At 40.7% G+C, this 18,721-nt stretch overlaps 1 protein-coding gene across 18 annotated transcripts in view; it reads right to left on the minus strand.

Moving 5' to 3' along the window:
- Positions 1 to 18,721, minus strand: part of MADD (MAP kinase activating death domain) — an 80,047-nt gene that overhangs the window by 43,309 nt on the left and 18,017 nt on the right. For 9 of the 18 annotated variants that reach the window (XM_035114818.2, XM_060274303.1, XM_035114807.2 and 6 more), the window contains exons 2-12: positions 17,154 to 17,326; positions 14,645 to 15,259; positions 12,869 to 13,172; positions 12,414 to 12,545; positions 11,246 to 11,359; positions 10,350 to 10,430; positions 5,224 to 5,399; positions 3,473 to 3,708; positions 2,675 to 2,831; positions 1,934 to 2,037; positions 189 to 382 (exon numbers count right to left, since the gene is read on the minus strand). In XM_035114818.2, coding sequence (XP_034970709.2) covers positions 189 to 382; positions 1,934 to 2,037; positions 2,675 to 2,831; positions 3,473 to 3,708; positions 5,224 to 5,399; positions 10,350 to 10,430; positions 11,246 to 11,359; positions 12,414 to 12,545; positions 12,869 to 13,172; positions 14,645 to 15,259; positions 17,154 to 17,215 — 2,175 coding nt within the window. In that variant the 5' untranslated portion in view covers positions 17,216 to 17,326. Of the gene's footprint in view, positions 1 to 188; positions 383 to 1,933; positions 2,038 to 2,674; positions 2,832 to 3,472; positions 3,709 to 5,223; positions 5,400 to 7,332; positions 7,390 to 10,349; positions 10,431 to 11,245; positions 11,360 to 12,413; positions 12,546 to 12,868; positions 13,173 to 14,644; positions 15,260 to 17,153; positions 17,327 to 18,721 lie in introns of all 18 variants that reach the window. The other 9 variants (XM_035114763.2, XM_060274284.1, XM_060274279.1 and 6 more) reach the window with 2 other exon arrangements.

Below are 18,721 nucleotides of genomic sequence, written 5' to 3' on the forward strand. Positions count from 1 at the left end.
ATCCCAAAGCTTCAAGGAGCTTTATGCCTCAGGCTGATAATAAGTGGTTCATGAGGGAACAAATGCCCCAAACAAATCCAGCCTTTGATGAAGACCAAAGTAGTAAAACTCCAATCATCTTCAGGGTCCTTCCTATCATTCCTATATTTCTTGGCTCCCTTACTTATACAATAAGCCCCATTACACACATGATTCACCCCATGGATGACAGTGCTGGGGCTGCTGCTGGCTGTAGTGCTTGAACTTGACCGAGGCTGATTGTTGTCTTGGGAGTTTTCACTATCAGGGGCTTGTTCATCCATATCACCCGAGTACTCCTGGAAGTCATCAAATTCCACTTCACTTGCATCACCCAGAGCTGCATGGGTTAGAGGATCCACATCTGTAAAGAAATATTATACACATAAGTTCATAAGGTCAACAAAAATCACAAAGGCCCAGTCTGCATGTAACACTAAGGCAAACCATGGCTTAGCATGTGCTCCTCCCTGATCCGGCTGCCACCATGCTGCCTAGGCTAAGTGATGGTACAGCTTAACATTACGTCTGAACCCAGGTTCATGGTTCGTCTCCTTCAGACAAACCATGAGCAGTAGACCAATACCAAACTTTAGTTACAGGTTGTGGTTTGTCTGGAGCAAGAAAAGCCATGGTCCCAGATAAGGCATAACTTTATGCCAAACCATGACTTAGCCTACAAAGCAATGTGGCAGTAGGACCAGTGGTGGGGAGCAGCTGGGAACTTTCACATTTGCTAATTTGCCACATGAAAACTGGATCAAAATCTAACTCTAAACAGCAAAATATGCAAGCTATTCAAAATGTAGCTTTATAATTTTTTTACTATAGGGGTTTTGCCTGCGGGCAGCATTCACCCTTGTCCAACTCTCTAGGGGCCATATGCCAATGGTGAAAGCAGCCAGATGTGGATGTGGTCACCTACACTCTCACAGGCCCTCCTTGCTTATCATATGATTGATCTGATGAGTGTGAAGGGAGCTATTTGCATCCACAATAGGGCAGTGGACACAGGGTATCCCAGCACTATGTTCTACCCTTTTTTGCCACCCTTGCAAAAAACTAGAGGGGTCTGAGTTGGGGGAGAGGAAAAAATGCTTGAGGACCACATCATCATGTGCCTGGGTCAGGAGTTAACCACTCCAGCTTTAAAATGTAAAAATAAAGGGAAGTAGTGTCCAAGTCCATTTATTTGATGACAAAATATGACATTTACAATGTAAGTACTGACCAGAAACCTCAATAAAACAAAATATGTTTCTCCAGTATGGCTTTAAAAAAAAAATTATTTCTATGCTGCCCTTCACACCGCCAGTCACAAAGCTGTTTACAATATAAAAACACAAAAACACATTACATAGTAACAAACGAAAACAACACCACCACCACCCCACTATGGTTTGTAAAATTAGCCAAAAAGCCTGGGAGAAGAGGAATGTTTTCCCCTGGTGCCTAAAGATATGTAATGAAGATGCCAGGTGAGCCTCCTTGAAGAGAGCATAGCAAAAGCAGTGAGCCACCATGGAAAAAGCCCATTCTAGTTGCAAATGACATTCTAGTCACAACACTGCTGGTCTATGACTGTATAAACTGATTGAAATTCTAGTCACAACTGAAGATCCCTGACCAGGTAAGAAAATGTATATTTAACCAAAAAAGCAGCCAATCAGCTTTTACCTATCCTGTGTTGAAAACTCTTTTCTACAGTCTTCAAGGGTGATATGATTATAGTAAACACTAAAACTTTTGGCTGGGTGGCACAAGATGCGAAAAGTAAATATGCCTGTTTACCTAAACACAACATATCTTCCCAAGTCATTCACCATGATCTTAGGTTCTTTTTCTTTCAAAGTAATTAAATCAGACCAAAGAATGCACGTAGAGGTAATTAAATTATTAACTCAACGTTACTCACTTGGAGTGTCACCGTTGATGTCACACTTCATCATTTCACTAACAAAATCACCAAGGGATGAATACGAAGAGCTGGAGTCATCATAATCCACACTGTCACTGCCACTATTTTAAGGGGGAAAGGGTGAGAAAGAATTAGAAGTGGCAAAAAAGGGAAAGAGAGAATGAGAACAGCAGGCGAGAATGAGAACAGACCAGCAATAGAAAGAGAAGCAACTAAATGGAATATTTTACACTACAAGGCTATGGTGGCATAGGTTTTGTTAAATGAGCAGCTTCTCTTAAGTAGTAGGTCACCATATATACTGTATAGCTCTGTGTTTGGAAATACGATTTTTAAAAAGAAAGGGGACAACTGATTTTTACTCTACCAGAAGCATTTTTAAAGGGTGCAGAAGATGGAAGGTTAATAAGGAGGTGTTACGAGTAGAATACTGCAGCAACAGAGACTGGTGCCTACACTTTCTTTTCAGCACTAGCCAAAGCCGTTTTTCTTCTGCCAGTCTTCTAAAAACACTTTTAAGAACCTTGAGATTTGGATTTTATGATACCCTGTACTTCTGATTTGGCTGTATTTTTTTATCTTGCATTGTTAATGTTTTGTCAGATTATCTGTTAAACTGCTTTGGAAACCAGTGCTGGAAGCAGTGTTGAAATTTTCCAGGGGAAAATGGGGGGGGGGGGACACAGAAAGACAAAGGCCACTTAGAACCAGCTACATAAAGTTGCTCTCCCCACTAACCTATCATCAGTAGGTTCAGAATCTGTTTCTCTCTCTATTGGGACACTCAGTGCTTCAGCTAGTTGAGAACTGCTGTCATAGACACGGTAATGAATTGGCTGCAACTGATGAGCATACCACTTTGGCTTATCACCAATCAGAGCAGGGTCAAACATGTCTGTAGAAATAGCAAGAAAAATGAAGTTATGTCCATGATGTAGTCCCCCAAAGTCTCAATCAAGTGGGGCTGCAGCTGCCCTACAGAAATTACATTGGAAATGGTTAGGCAAAACATCAGTCAATAGAAAGATATTTGCTTCATGGATTTTTGAAATTAACCTTAATGTAGAGCTGCCCCTCCACAGAACAGATACATACATAATTTTATTTGTATGCCAACTTTCCACAGTTCAAACCATGCTCAAGGTGGCTTACAGCATGAAAAATTTCATAACTACAACATAACAAAAGTAGTCATGAGCAATAAATAAAACAATAAAAAATACACAACCAAACATAAACCACAACAATTCCACACATCTGAATTAAAATACCAAAAACAGCAACAGTCCCCAACGCAAACAGTCCCCAGCCCAAGAATCAGTTCAGCAGCCTCAGCTTTTTGTAGCTGGAGTCAGTTAGGGCCCTACCCTTCCAGGTCAGGTGAAAAAAGGCCTGCAAGCCAAGGGGTAAGTCTTCCAGGTCTCACAGCCAAGATGGTCAGATAGGATGCAGAAGACACTATTTCTGACACTAATTTTGTATTAGAAGATTCAGCATTAATCAAGAGGTAGCAGTAAACACAAGACCAAGACTTACTGTTGTGGATTCTTTGGAAAGCATAATTAGTTGGATTGAGTGACCATTCCCCAAAGTATTCCACTGCCTGTGTCTTGGACAATTTATCTGCAAAAGGTGTCTGTTTTGGTCTTGAAGCTAAGAACGAATTGGCCTGAAATGCAACCACTGGCCGGGGAAAGAGGCGAAGTGTGCGAGTATGCATCTGGAATCCTTGTAAAACATTTGGTGAATTGAAGAATCTCACCATGGCAACCCTAAAAAAATCCAAAAGGTTGATAATATATTCAACATGACAGGTCTGAAGGACACAGTACATTCACATATCATGAAAAGCAAATTCTACATTTGCCTCTAGTAAGGGAAGGACAGCAGAATAAGTTTACCCATTCATAGCTAATATCAACTGCGGCCTCAAGACAAAATATGCCCTATGGAAATAAAAGAAACACCAGTGCCCCTATTGTGCTGGAACCAAGGAAAAATATATTTGGCTTATATTCTCACTTTCTTTGCAGTAAGCCTAGGGTACAAAGATGATCTTGAGTTCTATTATCAACTCTGAAGGCAAATAATCTCTTTTACAGTAGGACAAACAGCCTAAGCCAATGGAAGGCACTCCACTCCATCGAAGCCACCTCTGCCTCAAGCGGCAGCAGCAATTAAACCAGGAGAAGTCCTAAACTATGATCCCACTCTTTCAGAGGTAGAGTGACCCCTTCTAGAGCAGGCTGGACATTAAAGTTGGATAGAGGAACCATCCACTAACAGTATCTCAGTCTTGTTGGATTATGTTTCAACTTCACACAGTTGAAATCTGGCTGGTTGAAATCCCACAAATTGATTGCTCACAAGGCAGAGAGCTTAGAAGCTCCTTTTGCTGTGTGTTTTCCCAACATGGAAAGAGTTTTTAAGCTCTCAGACCCACTAACCGTGCTCTGGAACACTCTTGAGAGATCTCGTGGAATCTCTTCCCTACAAGATCTCACAGGAGCATCCCAGAGCCCAGTAAGCAAATCTGAGAGCTTAAAAGCTCTCTGCCTTCCTTGAAAAGAAAGACAACCACACAGGTCTGGTTCCAAGTGTATATACCTTTTTCCATGTACATGTCATTCCGAAACGTAACCCCCACACAAGTGTCAATCATACTGTACTACAACCTAACAGTACATTCACTGTCTCACCTGCATAAGATGAAAAGGAAAAATGGAGCTGCTTGTCATCAGCATACTGAGCACAATGAGCTATAGAACTCTGTATAAACCCACTCAATGGTTTCATGTAGAGGTAACACATTTTTTTCTATTTTAAAATTTCAATTAGAAAATATAGTTAGATTTAACAGAATATATATCTCAAAACAAAAGACTAGCGAAAGCCAACAGGATACTCTCCAAATGGTGTAAACCACAACTTTCATAATCCATGACCCATTGATCGTGCTGGGCTTGGGCCAATGTTAGTTTCTGTCCAAAATATCTGGAGGGCATCACACTGGCTGCCCCTGCAATGGACTGTGTAGAATCTGTATATACACAAGAGAATCTCATCCTCTAGTCTTATGCCGCCTCAGCAGTAGAAAATATTGTTAAAAACTGATGGTAGCTCCCATGGGTGTTCCAGTTTATAACAATAAATGAAAAAGACAATGAAAAAGCATTTGCTTTTTTACTGGAAGGCCATAGCATTTCAGCTAACATTTTCTGCAGAACAGAGCAGCAGACCTTTCAGTGTATTTGGAAATTTAACAAAAATACATTGCTCAGACTCACCGAGTGGCCACATCCACAGAGTCTACATCATTGCCATAGATCAGGGGGTTGAACTCTGTAGAAGGTGTGGACTGCATGTCATTCTGAGGTTTCCCCAGCAGTGGGATCTCCTGGCTTTCATGAAACTTCTCTAGGTTAAGAATAGGCTGGGTATTCAAGCTCATGCTAGCCAAAGCCTGAAGAGCAATAGGTCACAAGGATAATAAATAAGAATGGCATTGTCAATACTGCTTTATCTCATGGACAATCACAACCCAAGTGCAATGTTCTAGTTCCCCAGAATCAAAAGACACCTCTTTCAGCAGATCAGTAAACCTTTAAGCACTCTTTGACTACCTTTGCCTGCTCCAAGCAGAGAAAGAGAGAGGACCTTGCAACCATTTCACATTACAAATTTAGAATGTGAATGGTAAATCTAATGACTTATTGGTTGACTGATTGATTGATTTAGTCACTTTTTCTTACCCAAAGCAACTTAAAATCCCCCATGCTAACTAGTATTGGGAGGAGGACAGGTGAGTAAAACAAGATTTATAAATATATTTTTTAAATAAAAAATGCTCCCCTAAATATACTGGAAATAACATGAGGAAGATGAAATCCACCCTTTCAGTAGCTCAACTGTATAAAACCAGAGGATGGGTGTGTCAAAAATTAATAAACTGAGGCACTCCACAGAGTACCCCCAAACACCAGAGATAAGGCAGATGGTGGCACAAGGAAGGACTTTTCTACCTGTAGTACTCCAGTTGTAAAACACCTTTCCTGAAAGAAGGCACCTGGAGTTCACTTTGTTATCCTATAGGCACAAGGTTATGCCCCAAGGTATATTCATAATTTCACATTTGTTAAGTACTGGTTGTTTTACAAATTTCCACTGCTGTTTTTTGATGTTTAATGCCTTCATGCATATTTTATTACTTTTTCTGGATTTTTAATTGCATTGTAAACCACCCTGTGATAATTTTATTTATTTATTTAAGATATTTGTATGCCACCCTTCATAACAATCCACTCAGTATTATTCTCTGCACTGAGATCCCAACTCCATCAATTTAAAGAACTTTTCAATCCAAATAAAGGTGCAGGGTCACTGTGCCCTTTCTCATAACAGCTAGTCTATAGATGGGCCTTTTCTAGAGCCCGTTTTGAGGTAATGCCCTTACATGTCCAATTCATATGTGGGTACCAATTCATGAGCGTCTTTGCCCTCACATGTCCAATAAGGTAGAATCTGTCACTCACATCCTTTTATTCTGTGAATTTTATAGTGAAGAATGAGCTCGACTTATTTTACCCCTTTTATCAAAATTTATACCCTTACAATATTATTTGGAATTCTCCTCCGAAATCTTACGGAAATTCCTTCTGGAAGATTCCTCAAGTCCAGTATCATATGATGTGGCCAAATTCTGCACTTTATCTATTAAGAAACGTAAATCTCTTCTATTGAATAATACATTGCAAATTCCTTTTGTGTAACTGTTCTGCTTCTGGTGATGTTATTCCTGATTTTTTGTTTGGAATTATGGTACTTTGTTTTGCTGGCTTCTGCTGTAATAAAACTGAACTGAACTAATAACAGCTACTGGTAGTCAGGGAAGGTCAGATTTCTAGGACAGCGCACTGTTTTAAAACTCTACAGTCTTCTGCAGCCCACATGGCAGAGCTAGTATTTTCATAGAACTAACATCTCATGGTCTGACAACATCACCCAGAACATCAAGCATATACCGGTAAGAGTTAAAGTTTTCACTTCCGCATGTCGTACACAATCTCATCAATCTAATTTTGTCTCATCCTCCACTTCTTAACAGTTGTGGCCATCCTACAAACCTTGTGCCTTTCCCCTCAGCCTGAAAAGTGAGATGAGTGCCACATCCCATAGTTGCCTTTGACTGGACTTAACCATCCAGGGGTCCTTTACCTTACCTTTTTTAAAAAAAACCCTAACCCTCCCTGTTTAACTCAATGTCTGCCTCTAATCTCTCTCTAAACATCCTTGTCCTCCTGCAAAGTTCATTCCCTCCCCCAACGCAAATAAATCAAAACAGGTTAAAAAAATAATCCAATGGAAACTTGAGGCAGAAAAGAGTAAAATAAAGACACCTTTTTGTCAGGCGTGAGCAGCTGTTTCTGAGTGATTGCAGTCATGCTAACCAGACACTGGAGGCAAGATGGAAGATCACATGACAACACCAGCGGACAATCAGAGGCAAGACGAACACATGATCACAGAGAGACAGATGGAGAAAAAACTATTACTACTAATACCACAGATGAGAAAGGAAATAAAAAGGGATCATAAATTGTCACAGTTCCTGAGCAAGGCCAGACTGCTTTCACCCCACACATCTGCTTGCATACCCTTCTTTTAAACCGACTACTAGCCAGCTGTTTTCAATATAAATATTTATAATGAAACTGATCTGAAAGGGCAATAATAAGCCCGTATATATTTGTTAAGTATTTATGCATGCATAATACTGTTGTGCCAATATTTCCCACTACCATAACAAGGCAGTCACCTCCACGATGTCACCCACATTTCCTTTGCTTTACCCTGTGGATAGTAAGGATTTGTGTCTTGCATCATTGAATGAAAGGAATGGTGTTATTACTCTCTTGTTAATTCACATCACACTACTCAAATGTGTGGGAGTTTTGCTGAATAGCCCCTAAACTGTGGAGAGAGAAAAGCAAACAGATTCTGAAAGAGCGGCTGGGGATTCTACTGCAAGGGTCAATGGCTGTTCACTGTAACAGGTTACACAGGAAATCACAAACGGTTAAATGTGTAGTTCTGCTCTTCTATGGGAGCCAGAAACAGCAGCTTTTGTACTGCTACTCTTAACACTTTACCTTTAAATACTGCATGCAGCATGCAAGGAGGTGTGGGGGGAAAGAACAGAAATAAAATCATAAAACCAATTTGAAAGACTCATTCAATCTGACTAAAACCAATAAATAGCTTCACAGGATTAGAGAAAGAGAACAAATATGGGCCTCATAGGCAGCAATATGAAAATGGAGAAAGTGGTGATTAAGAAAAGGGAAGGCAAGACAACTGAAAGCCCAGAGATTCTATGGGGCGTATCATGCGGGAAGCAGATTTGTTTGTAGATATTAAGTACTGGTTTAGATGACCATTTTAAATGTAATGATGAAGCATTTTATGTAGTGCACAATACACCATGAAGCTCTGACATGTATGATTATCTTACAATACCACAGGTTTTAAATGGAGATTGATGAAGGATGAGATAAACCACAGCCTACCACAGCTTCAAATATACAAAAATGACCGTTAACAATACACAGTAATAACACCTGCAGATTTCAATGTTTCATGACCACACTAAAATGCGCATATGAAAACACACTGGTGGGTTGTTGTTGTTATTGTTGTTGTTGTTTGGGGGGGTGTCTCCCAATCCCTCAGAGCCAACTGGGGGAAGCCCTGTTGTGCAAGCAGAGGTCCTTGCACAGGGCTTCTGCTGACAGAACCAATTAGTTGAATCTCACCCAGGATCCCAAAACGTAACAAAGTGACCTGGTTTGGATATAACACTAAATCATAGTTCAGTGTTAGACTCACATATTCCCCCTTTTCCTTCTGTCAGGGCTTCAAGGAGTTCAGAAGCTTTCACTTCCATGTTAGATTAGCTGCGGCTTACTGTGTCATTCAAACCTGGAGAATGTGTGGCTCATTTTAACTATGATCAGCTGAAACAAGGCAAATTCATACTGGTTTTGGAAGCTGGCTTGTTTCAATTAATTGTAGTTACAATTAACCACAGTTTAGGGATTGGACAATCCACTACAACAGAAGCAGAACCTTCAGTTTTCCAGCTGAAAGTCACACCAGAGAAGAGGCCACAAGCCTGAGGCTTGCATACTTGCCTAGGAGTAAATCCCATTTTTAAATACAGCAGTACGTGTAGCATAGCACTGTAAAGAATCTGAACAGGTAGAAAGGCAAATCTAACAGAACTTTGGAACAAATTCAGAAAGGTTACTAAATTAGAACTTTTTTTTAACAAGCTTGAATGTTCACTATGTGGCACACTGGCATCCTGAAAGATGGGACTCAACACTATTTCGGCTTAATATGCAGTTGTTCCTTGTGCCAAGTGTTAAGGCCAGTGCTTTTTTCTGGGGGGACACAGGGGTACGCAAACCCCTAAACATTTTGTGAATCTATGTCTGGCCTCATTGAGGGGCAGGATTTCAATATAAGTAGGAAAATGAGAGTACCCCTAAACATTTTTTAAAGAAAAAAAACACTGGTTAAGGCTATTAGCTATTTACAAATCTGATCCAAAGCCTTTCTTACATATTTTTTAAAAAATCTCTTCTAGAGGCTCCTAGGCATTTTTACATGAGCTCCTCTAAAGTAGAAACAGAAACAGAGGACAGAAAAGTAAGAAAGGCTTTGGATCAAATTGTAAATAGCATGCCACGAGAAGATTATTGTTCAAGAAAAACAGCTGAAAAATGTAAATGGCAGGTCTTGCAGTTTCACAAGCCAAGTCAAATGGAAAAATAAGTGAACCTAAAAGAATATAGAAAGGTAATTTTTTGTTATTAGGGGAGATTTACAACGTGCTGTGAAAACAAGAATACAACTTCTACTTTGTGCCACTTAAAGAGAATGAATTGGGGGGTGGGAATCACAATGTCTCCTCAAGGGAAAGGATACTTATTGGACCTTTGTCCAATAGTATAACTGGACAGAATCTGCATCTAAACACACACCGGCTTTCCCTAGTCAGCCTCTAACCATGACTGACTGTGTTCCAAAGGAGCCCTTGCAAATATTTTTTTATTCATGGCACAGAGCTACAGAAGCCCCATTGGACAGCAGAATTTCCTGCATTGTATCACTAATGTACCCACTATAATTTACCTGAAATAACTCTCTGTAACCACATTTCTCATAATTTAGAAATGTTTCCTCATAAAAGTTGAAATAGTCATATTTACATTAGAGAGTCCACTTTGAGTCTGAACTTTAGTAATAAGTTGTCCCATTATGATGCTGCAAACTGTCACAGGATCCTTAGTTATCTAATATACTAGTAGTGGAATTTCTCCCAGCCACATTCACTAGAATCCTTACATACCTGCTTTAAGTGCTTTTTCAATTCTAAAGATTCTGGTTCCGGCAAAACAGGTAATGACTCAGCATTTGTAGGAACAATCACCTGGAATAAAAATTTATAGATAAAATTGTGTTTACAAAAACTCTTGGAGTGGACAATCTTTTATGACTTCTTAGAAACAAGACAGAATTAGGGGCAGGACCCCTTGAAATGGATCTAATTTCCCCTATTGCTTATGCATTATTGGCTGTGCTCTAAGATGAATTCGGAACTGTCAAGCAGATGATTTGGTTTTCTAATCTGTCAACAAATTAAAATGTGACCTAATTATGTCCCTTTGCTCCTTGATAACAGTTGTTTTAGAAAACATTTCCTTGCCCTTTTAAAGTGTCAGAAACAATCACCATTTAATTATAATTTTAAATTGTTCTTTTAAATATTGTTTTAACATAAAAGGCCTATAAATATATTTAGCCAATAAACATATCTCAATTTGTCTTGCACATCAAGAAACATTTAACAAAGGCTCTATGGGTGTGGTTATCCAAAATGTGTATTTGCTAAATTTTACACATGTTTTTAAGCTGTCTTTTAGGGTCTTGCATTTCCAATGTGGCCTACATAACACAATATAAATATATCAAAAATCAGTAATCAAACAGTTACAAAGGACAGTGACTTAAAAGCCTAACCAGAACCATTTCAGTAGGTTATTACAAAACAACTTCAAGCAAATCTGCAATTTAAAAAAGGAACAGCTGTTAAAACCCTTTAATACATAAACAAACAGGGCAACATCTATTTTGTGTTAATTAAGAGAAGGAGGTTGGTATTAGGAAATAAAATCATAACACCCACACAGTCCCCATCAAGAGGAGTTATATATAAATACTGTTTTATGAATAGGAGTTACCTACCTTATTAGTATCCAGATCAACTAGCCATACATCATCTGGCATTTTAAAGTCTAGTTTGTAAAGGAAGAAGCTGGCTGGGACTCCAATGATATAGGGTGTTGGGGCCAGAAGCAGCTGTAGCAGGCAGAAAATATTAATAAGGAAAAAATCTGAATCCTTACAGCTTTTCTGCTAACAATCCACCCACAATCACTAAAGCAAACTACTGGAGAGATGACGAGACTTATAAACATAAGCGAATGTTGCTACAAGAATTCATTAAATTTGGGCTCAGTAAATTACTGTGAAAACAATAGATGCTGTAGCATTACTGAGACAAAACAGGTGCACATCTGAATAGTAATCTGGACAGGAGACCACTGTGCATGTAAGAGCAATATATTCACATAAATAAGTATTTTTTAAAAGAATTTATCAAACACTGAGGACAGTAGAAGCTGAGAAAACATCTAAATTTGGGAATGCCTCCTTGAACAGGTAGAAAATGAGCTTTTCATCAAAGGACCAGATTATAAATGGAAGAAAACTGGTGCTTGAAAAGGCAGTTTGTGGTAAAAATGGCAATCAAAACGATACTGTGTTTGGAACAGCACAAAAAACTGCAGGGGAAATAAGAGGTTTTGTGGAGAGCTGCAAAAGAAAATATTTTGCAAAATAGGCCTTGCTAAGAAACCTGAAATATGTCCTTTGCAAACATTCTACATTCTTGTAAAAGGTGGTAAAAAATAAGCCTAAAGTTTCATCAGCAAGTAGTGTTGTTGGAAATTGTTTTCCCTGTTTTATAATTATTGGCTCTTACAGGCACATTTCTAGAATCACAGGTTTCCTGCAGGAGTAACATGACCCTTCAATCTTCTAAAGTAACCGTGGACCAAACTGCCTATATGGCATCAACAGCTTTGTAAAGAAATGTATCATATATCCATAGATATAATATGGAACATCTCAAAGTAAAGTTTGCTCTTTTCTACACTGTCTGTCATTTCTATTCCTATCATTAAACTTCACTGTGATTTGTAGGAACATCTCAGTAGTTGCCAGGTACATTGAAAAATATGCATTTTAATTTAGACAGGAGGACAAAACCCAACAAGAATTCAACTGTTCTCCTGTTAAAAGGTTTCAGCAGTGTCACAGCGGTACATCCTTCACTGAAACGATGGCATACCTGCTCTGCAGAAGCCATACAGGTAGGAAGGAGTGGAATCACTGGGAACATGTACTCCATTGGGTATATCATAGCCACAAATGCCATGACAGACATAGAGAGTGCATTATAGTCCCGGGACTGCAACACCACCTGCAACAAAGGACACTCGTGTCAATACAACCACACAATTATCTTCTCATGATAATAAGCTCTTAGGCTTCTTCCCATGGGCCTTCATATGATATGTATTCTAATACTGCAAAAAGTTTTCCCTAATCAACTACTATTTCATGCAGAAATCCCAGAAAGAATCTTTATTGCTTCTGTTAATAGGAAATTGAACATTGTGATAAAAGCATACATTCATCCTTTCACATGGTCTTTGTTAAGTTTCTGTTGAAATGTTGAGGAATAGACAATGCAGCCTTTCCGTCTGAAATGTCTACAAGTATACTGACACACGTCCCTCTCACCTTATGTTCCAGAAGAATGCAGGATAGCACCTGCAAACATGCATCCACACCTAAGAGCTCCAAGGGCAGATGCAGGGGAAAATCCACCAGAGAGAAGCGGGATGGGTCAGGAAGGGCAAACGTCAAGGCTGGCTGCAATTCATGTGGTAAGACTTCCACATCCACGCGCTTCTGGCCAGCAACAGGCACAGGTGAGCGAAGCAGCCGGTAAATCCATGCCTCAATTTCACGCAAATCATGTAGCAATGCACTGGATTTCTCCTCCACTAGAAGTGAACCTGTGAAAATCCGCCATATTGTGTCCCTGTGTAAAAGCAACAAGATTAACCCCAAACACATATACTTGGTAGTTCTACTGAGAAACCTGCCAAAATACTCAGGCTATGTGAATTCTTCCATAAGAAGTCAGACAAGGGGGTATACGCATGTCGTATTATTTTATTTTGTTAACTAAATGCATATACCATTTGACTGTAGTAAAACCTTTAAGCTATTGTATGACGCAGACCTAGGTGAAAAGAAGTATGGCAGAACCTTAATTGCATATTGTTGGAAGCATAAAATTCCCTTGCAATGTATGGATCTATCTTTGCACTTACGGTATGTCACTACTAGAGGCTGTAGCCCTGCTCAGTTTGCTCGCCAATCCCATCTACCCGTGCTTGCCAAAGCTACCCACTCTCTCCCTTACAGAGCTTTGGGCTGCCACACCCTGCAGTGGATGTCTCTCCACAGCTTTCCTGAACTGCCAATCCACCGCTTCTTGTCACACTATAAAGCCACCTGTTGCCCACCAAGTAAACTGCAGAATGATGACATTCTTACATTTTTATTATATTATATAGTAAGATAAGAAAGCAATCCTAATAAATAAATAACTCCAAATAAATCAGATGCTTCTTTGACTCCAAACATGTACCCCAGGAATTGTTATACTGTTGTGCAAGACAGAACAGTCAGGTTGATAGTCCCCAAAGATATTTAAAGGGTAGTATATAGCACATAATTCCTCCACTGTATCACACATATAGTCAATCTATAATGTATGTTTTTAGAAGACTCTAGCAGTTTTAACAGCATAAAATGAAGGGTGTAGAGTTACTGCGAACATAGTTTTTTTAAAAAAGGAAACACAAATTTGCTTCCCTGTGTAGTTTTGTATTATAATGCTACAACTACAACTACATGTAGTTCTCTTTTCATGATGTATTTGTGCACAGAACATGAGACAAAGCAACAATGCTCCCACCAAAGCCTACCAAACCAACTGAAGCTGACCCAACCAAGCAGATATAAGAGCAGGGGAAGTCGTTACTTTCAAAACCACAAAGTAACTATAACATAGGGAACAACTACAAAACTGAGCTGATTAGAGATATTATTGGTTCAACTTAAGGCAAATGCAAACTGGGAACCTGGACCACTAAGAGGTATAGGAAGACCCACTGAGGATTCTTTCCTCTGCCAAAAAATTACATCCTATGCTGGCTAAAATGTGTAAGCACACAATACAATGGGTGTCAAGTTTTGGCACACTACCAGAAGTAAGGAAAGCAGTACCACTAGGCAGGGTGTGTGTGCAAAAGGACAGCATGGTGTGATGCATTTCATGCCTGTAGTGACTATTCCTTTGCACTAACTCTGTGGCCTGTGTACAGCCTGCAAGTAAGCATGTGCCTTATGAAAAAACAGTGACACTTCATCAAACCACAGCAGAAAATGAACTGCATCATCTAGATATGGTATTAAAAGGGATGTTTGCATCCCTTCATGTACCTCTGCACGCCTCGAGGGATCCCAAGCTTCTTGCCCAAGAGTCTCTCACTGCAGCAGTCCACCAATTTCTTCAGGGTATACAGACATTCACGAAAAGTAGAGAAAAAGGGATAGTGACTAATAATGCAAAGTGAGGTCAGGGTGCTGTTACGAGAACGGTGGGTGACTTTTGCAGAACGTTTACTCCGAGGTGATCGAGTAACATCTGACGCAGACTCTGTGCTTGGTGGTTGCAGAGAACCACCGCTCTCTGAACTCTCATTACCCCTCTCTTCTTGGGTAGTGGATGTATCCCCAGACTTGGGTGCTTTCTGCCCATCTTGGGAATGATGTCTGCCACCGCCTTCTCCCTTCTCCTTGGGCACACGCTTTTGGAAAGAACGGTAGAAGTTGACGCATATCCCATAGCGAGTGATACCAGAATCTTTATCAGTGAGTGTAAAGACAAAAGAAGTATCATCTCGCAGGCTCATCCGTTTCTGCCGCACACTTAAACATCCCTCTGGCTGGCAGAAGAACACTACATCAGGAGGAAGTGGAAAATCAGTATGATCTTCTAGAGGGTAGCGGCGCAGAAGTTCAGGTGTCTGTGCCACACTATCACTGCTTGGTTGCCTACAAGCAAAGCAAATACAAAATTACTTGATACTGAAACACCACACTGGTTACACACTTGAACAGTGGAAATATGAGAGGGCCTATTTCTGTAAGTGGGAGCTGTAGGCACCAAGACTTTGGGTTGCAATGTAATTAGGGCAATGAATAGTAAGATCTGCATCAGGAACAAATGAAAGCAAATTTGTGCTTGGCGAGGCTCTGACAGAGTGGCCAAGGTACTCAACCCAATCAAAGTGTGAAGGTAGGGCAGTAGCTGCTTGCACAGCTTGCTAGATGGGAAAGCTGACACCAAGAAGAAAGGATGTTGAGACTTGTGACAAAAGGAGGCCCCTGCCTTTACAAAGAGAGAAGTGGCAACTGTCAGAGGAGCTTGATAATATCTTCTAAAGTGGCAGTTACTATCTGTGTGGTCTGTACACACAGGTGGACATGCTTTCAAACAAGAGCACAACAGTGTTCTGTTTCCCTCTCTTCAATTAGCATTTCTCTTTCTCTCTCCCCACCCCCCACCCCTGGCACTTGTGGCCATCCACTACCAAGTGCTCCATGAATGCACCACTGCCTCAGATGCCTCCAATGGATGTTCACTGTACTACCTCTGCAACAGCTCTACCTCTCTTTCAATTCAGAACCAGTAAAGGCGGTGAAGGTCCTGTTTGAGTGTCTGGAGGCGGTTGGAGGATGGATGGCGGCTAACAGATTGAGATTGAATCCTGACAAGACAGAGGTACTGTTTGTGGGGGACAGGAGGCAGGCGGGTGTGGAGGACTCCCTGGTCCTGAATGGGGTAACTGTGCCCCTGAAGGACCAGGTGCGCAGCCTGGGAGTCATTTTGGACTCACAGCTGTCCATGGAGGCACAGGTCAATTCTGTGTCCAGGGCAGCTGTTTATCAGCTCCATCTGGTATGCAGGCTGAGTCCCTACCTGCCCGCGGACTGTCTCGCCAGGGTGGTGCATGCTCTAGTTATCTCTTGCTTGGACTACTGCAATGCGCTCTACGTGGGGCTACCTTTGAAGGTGACCCGGAAACTACAACTAACCCAGAATGCGTCAGCTAGACTGGTGACTGGGAGCGGCCGCCGAGACCACATAACACCGGTCCTGAAAGACCTACATTGGCTCCCAGTACGTTTCCGAGCACAATTCAAAGTGTTGGTGTTGACCTTTAAAGCCCTAAACGGCCTCGGTCCAGTATACCTGAAGGAGCGTCTCCACCCCCATCGTTCTGCCCGGACACTGAGGTCCAGCGCCGAGGGTCTTCTGGCGGTTCCCTCGCTACGAGAAGCCAAGTTACAGGGAACCAGGCAGAGGGCCTTCTCGGTAGTGGCACCCACCCTGTGGAATGCCCTCCCACCAGAGGTCAAACAGAACAACAATTACCAGACCTTTAGAAGGCATCTCAAGGCAGCCCTGTTTAGGGAAGCTTTTAATGTTTGATTTCTGTATTTTAATGTTTTGTTGGAAGCTGCCCAGAGTGGCTGGGGGAACCCGGCCAGATGGGCGGGGTATAAATAAATTTATTATTATTATTATTATTATTATTATTATTATTATTATTATTATAAAAGTAATTTTAAAATTATTTTAATTTTTTGCTCATTGCTCATTTAAGTACCCCCCTGTGATGCCAAAGGGCTTTTGTGCTACCCAAGCCATCTAAAATTCATTAGTTAAAATAAAAAGTCCACACCCACTTTTGCTTTTTGGCCACATCCACTTTTGCACCCAGGGCGTTGACATAGAATCATAGAATCGTAGAGTTAGAAGAGACCACAAGGGCCATCCAGTCCAACCCCCTGCCAAGCAAATGGGCCTGAAGAAGTTTATGAATATACAGTATATGTGACCAGGGTCATTACTGTGTAAATTCCATCTAGGTTGCTACTGTACCTGGCCCCAATAATCACAAGGTAATCAATTAAGCGAGGACAGCTCCTCTTCTTCTGCACCATTGTCTTTCCTCCTTCACTATGTCATCTCAGTATATTCTTCCCTCATTGGACCAGCTGGTTTCTGATAGCTGCCTCAGAAAACAGAATGCTCATGGAAATTGCGACATCAACCTACAACAAAAGATATTCAATTCAACGTCAGACTCACATTCATCAATAACAATGTTCTCATCAAATGCAGCACTTTCAGTATAAGCAGCATATTTGTCACAGGACAGGCTGTTCAGACAAAATAGCCACACTTCCATCTCTTAGTATGAAATGTACTTGTGAAGGGTAAACAACAGGGAAGTCTTGTTCACATAAGACAGCCTCCATGAAATCACTTCAAAAGATTTGGAGTCACTTGCTAAAACCACAGCAGGACTAGGCTTGCACAGGAAATGGGGTTTTGTGAACTTACACCAATACGTGAGTGATGTACATACAGCTGTCCCAATTTAGACTGTATTGTGACTGGCACCGTGTGCTACTAACATAGTAGCAGTTGCCTTCACGCAACTTAGAATTAACTTGCAGAGTCCACTGTCTCTGGATGGGACTCTGGTTGCTAGTTTAAATGGATCTGGGGGGGAAGCTTATCATCAATTAATGAGGATGGATATATCTGAAACTCTGCTTTTCTCTTACACAAATTAGATCCAATTATTCACTATGTTCAAATTGGGACCTTAAAAACAGGAATTGGTCTAAAGCACAAATTACATGTGACTTTAACTATACTTCTGCCCTTGAGTACAGGGTTTCCCTCAAATTGTCGCTGTGAGGAGACTTAACCTAGGTTGGGATCTTAGCGGGGGGGGGGCCTTTAAGACTTTGCCTCCTGCTGTTATCCTGGTCCATATTGGGCCCCATAAGACCATTTTTTGCAATGCAAATTTCAAGTGTGGGCTATCCCAGGATATCTGCCTACATAGCTAGGATAACAACCTTGATGACAATTTTTAAAACTGTATTAACCATAATCAACCAAGACAAAGATTGTAAAATTATTGTTGAATAAGATAAAAAGAGCATATAAAATTGATAAAGCAACACAATTCTTAAAATACATAATTCATAACAATTCACTAAAAAGCCATTTACTAATAGCAGTAGCAGCAATAATCCTTTTATCTGGTCAGGTCTCTCCTTCCCTAAAGGCTGCCAAAAACAGTGTATCTTAACCAGCCGTCTAAAGCTATAAAGAGATGAAGCCAGATGCACCTCAGTACAGAGGGAGTTCGACATGCAAAGAGCTACCAATGAAAAGATCGATCTTTGGGCTCCAACACCACATTCTGCATGGGAAACACTAACAGGGCATCATATGCTGATCTCAAAGCATGGACAGATTGATATGGAAGAAGGTGTTCTTGCAGATATTTGGGTGCCAGGGAGTTTAGAGCTTTTAATATCAAAGTGAGCACCTTGAATTTGGCCCTGAAACAATTTGCGACTGCTGCAGCTGTTTCAAGAAATGAATAATATGCTTGCTCCTTCCAGTATTCTTGCTGTAGCATTTTG

The sequence above is a fragment of the Zootoca vivipara genome, chromosome 1 (assembly GCF_963506605.1).
Source record: "Zootoca vivipara chromosome 1, rZooViv1.1, whole genome shotgun sequence".
Classification (NCBI taxonomy): Eukaryota; Metazoa; Chordata; class Lepidosauria; order Squamata; family Lacertidae; genus Zootoca; species Zootoca vivipara.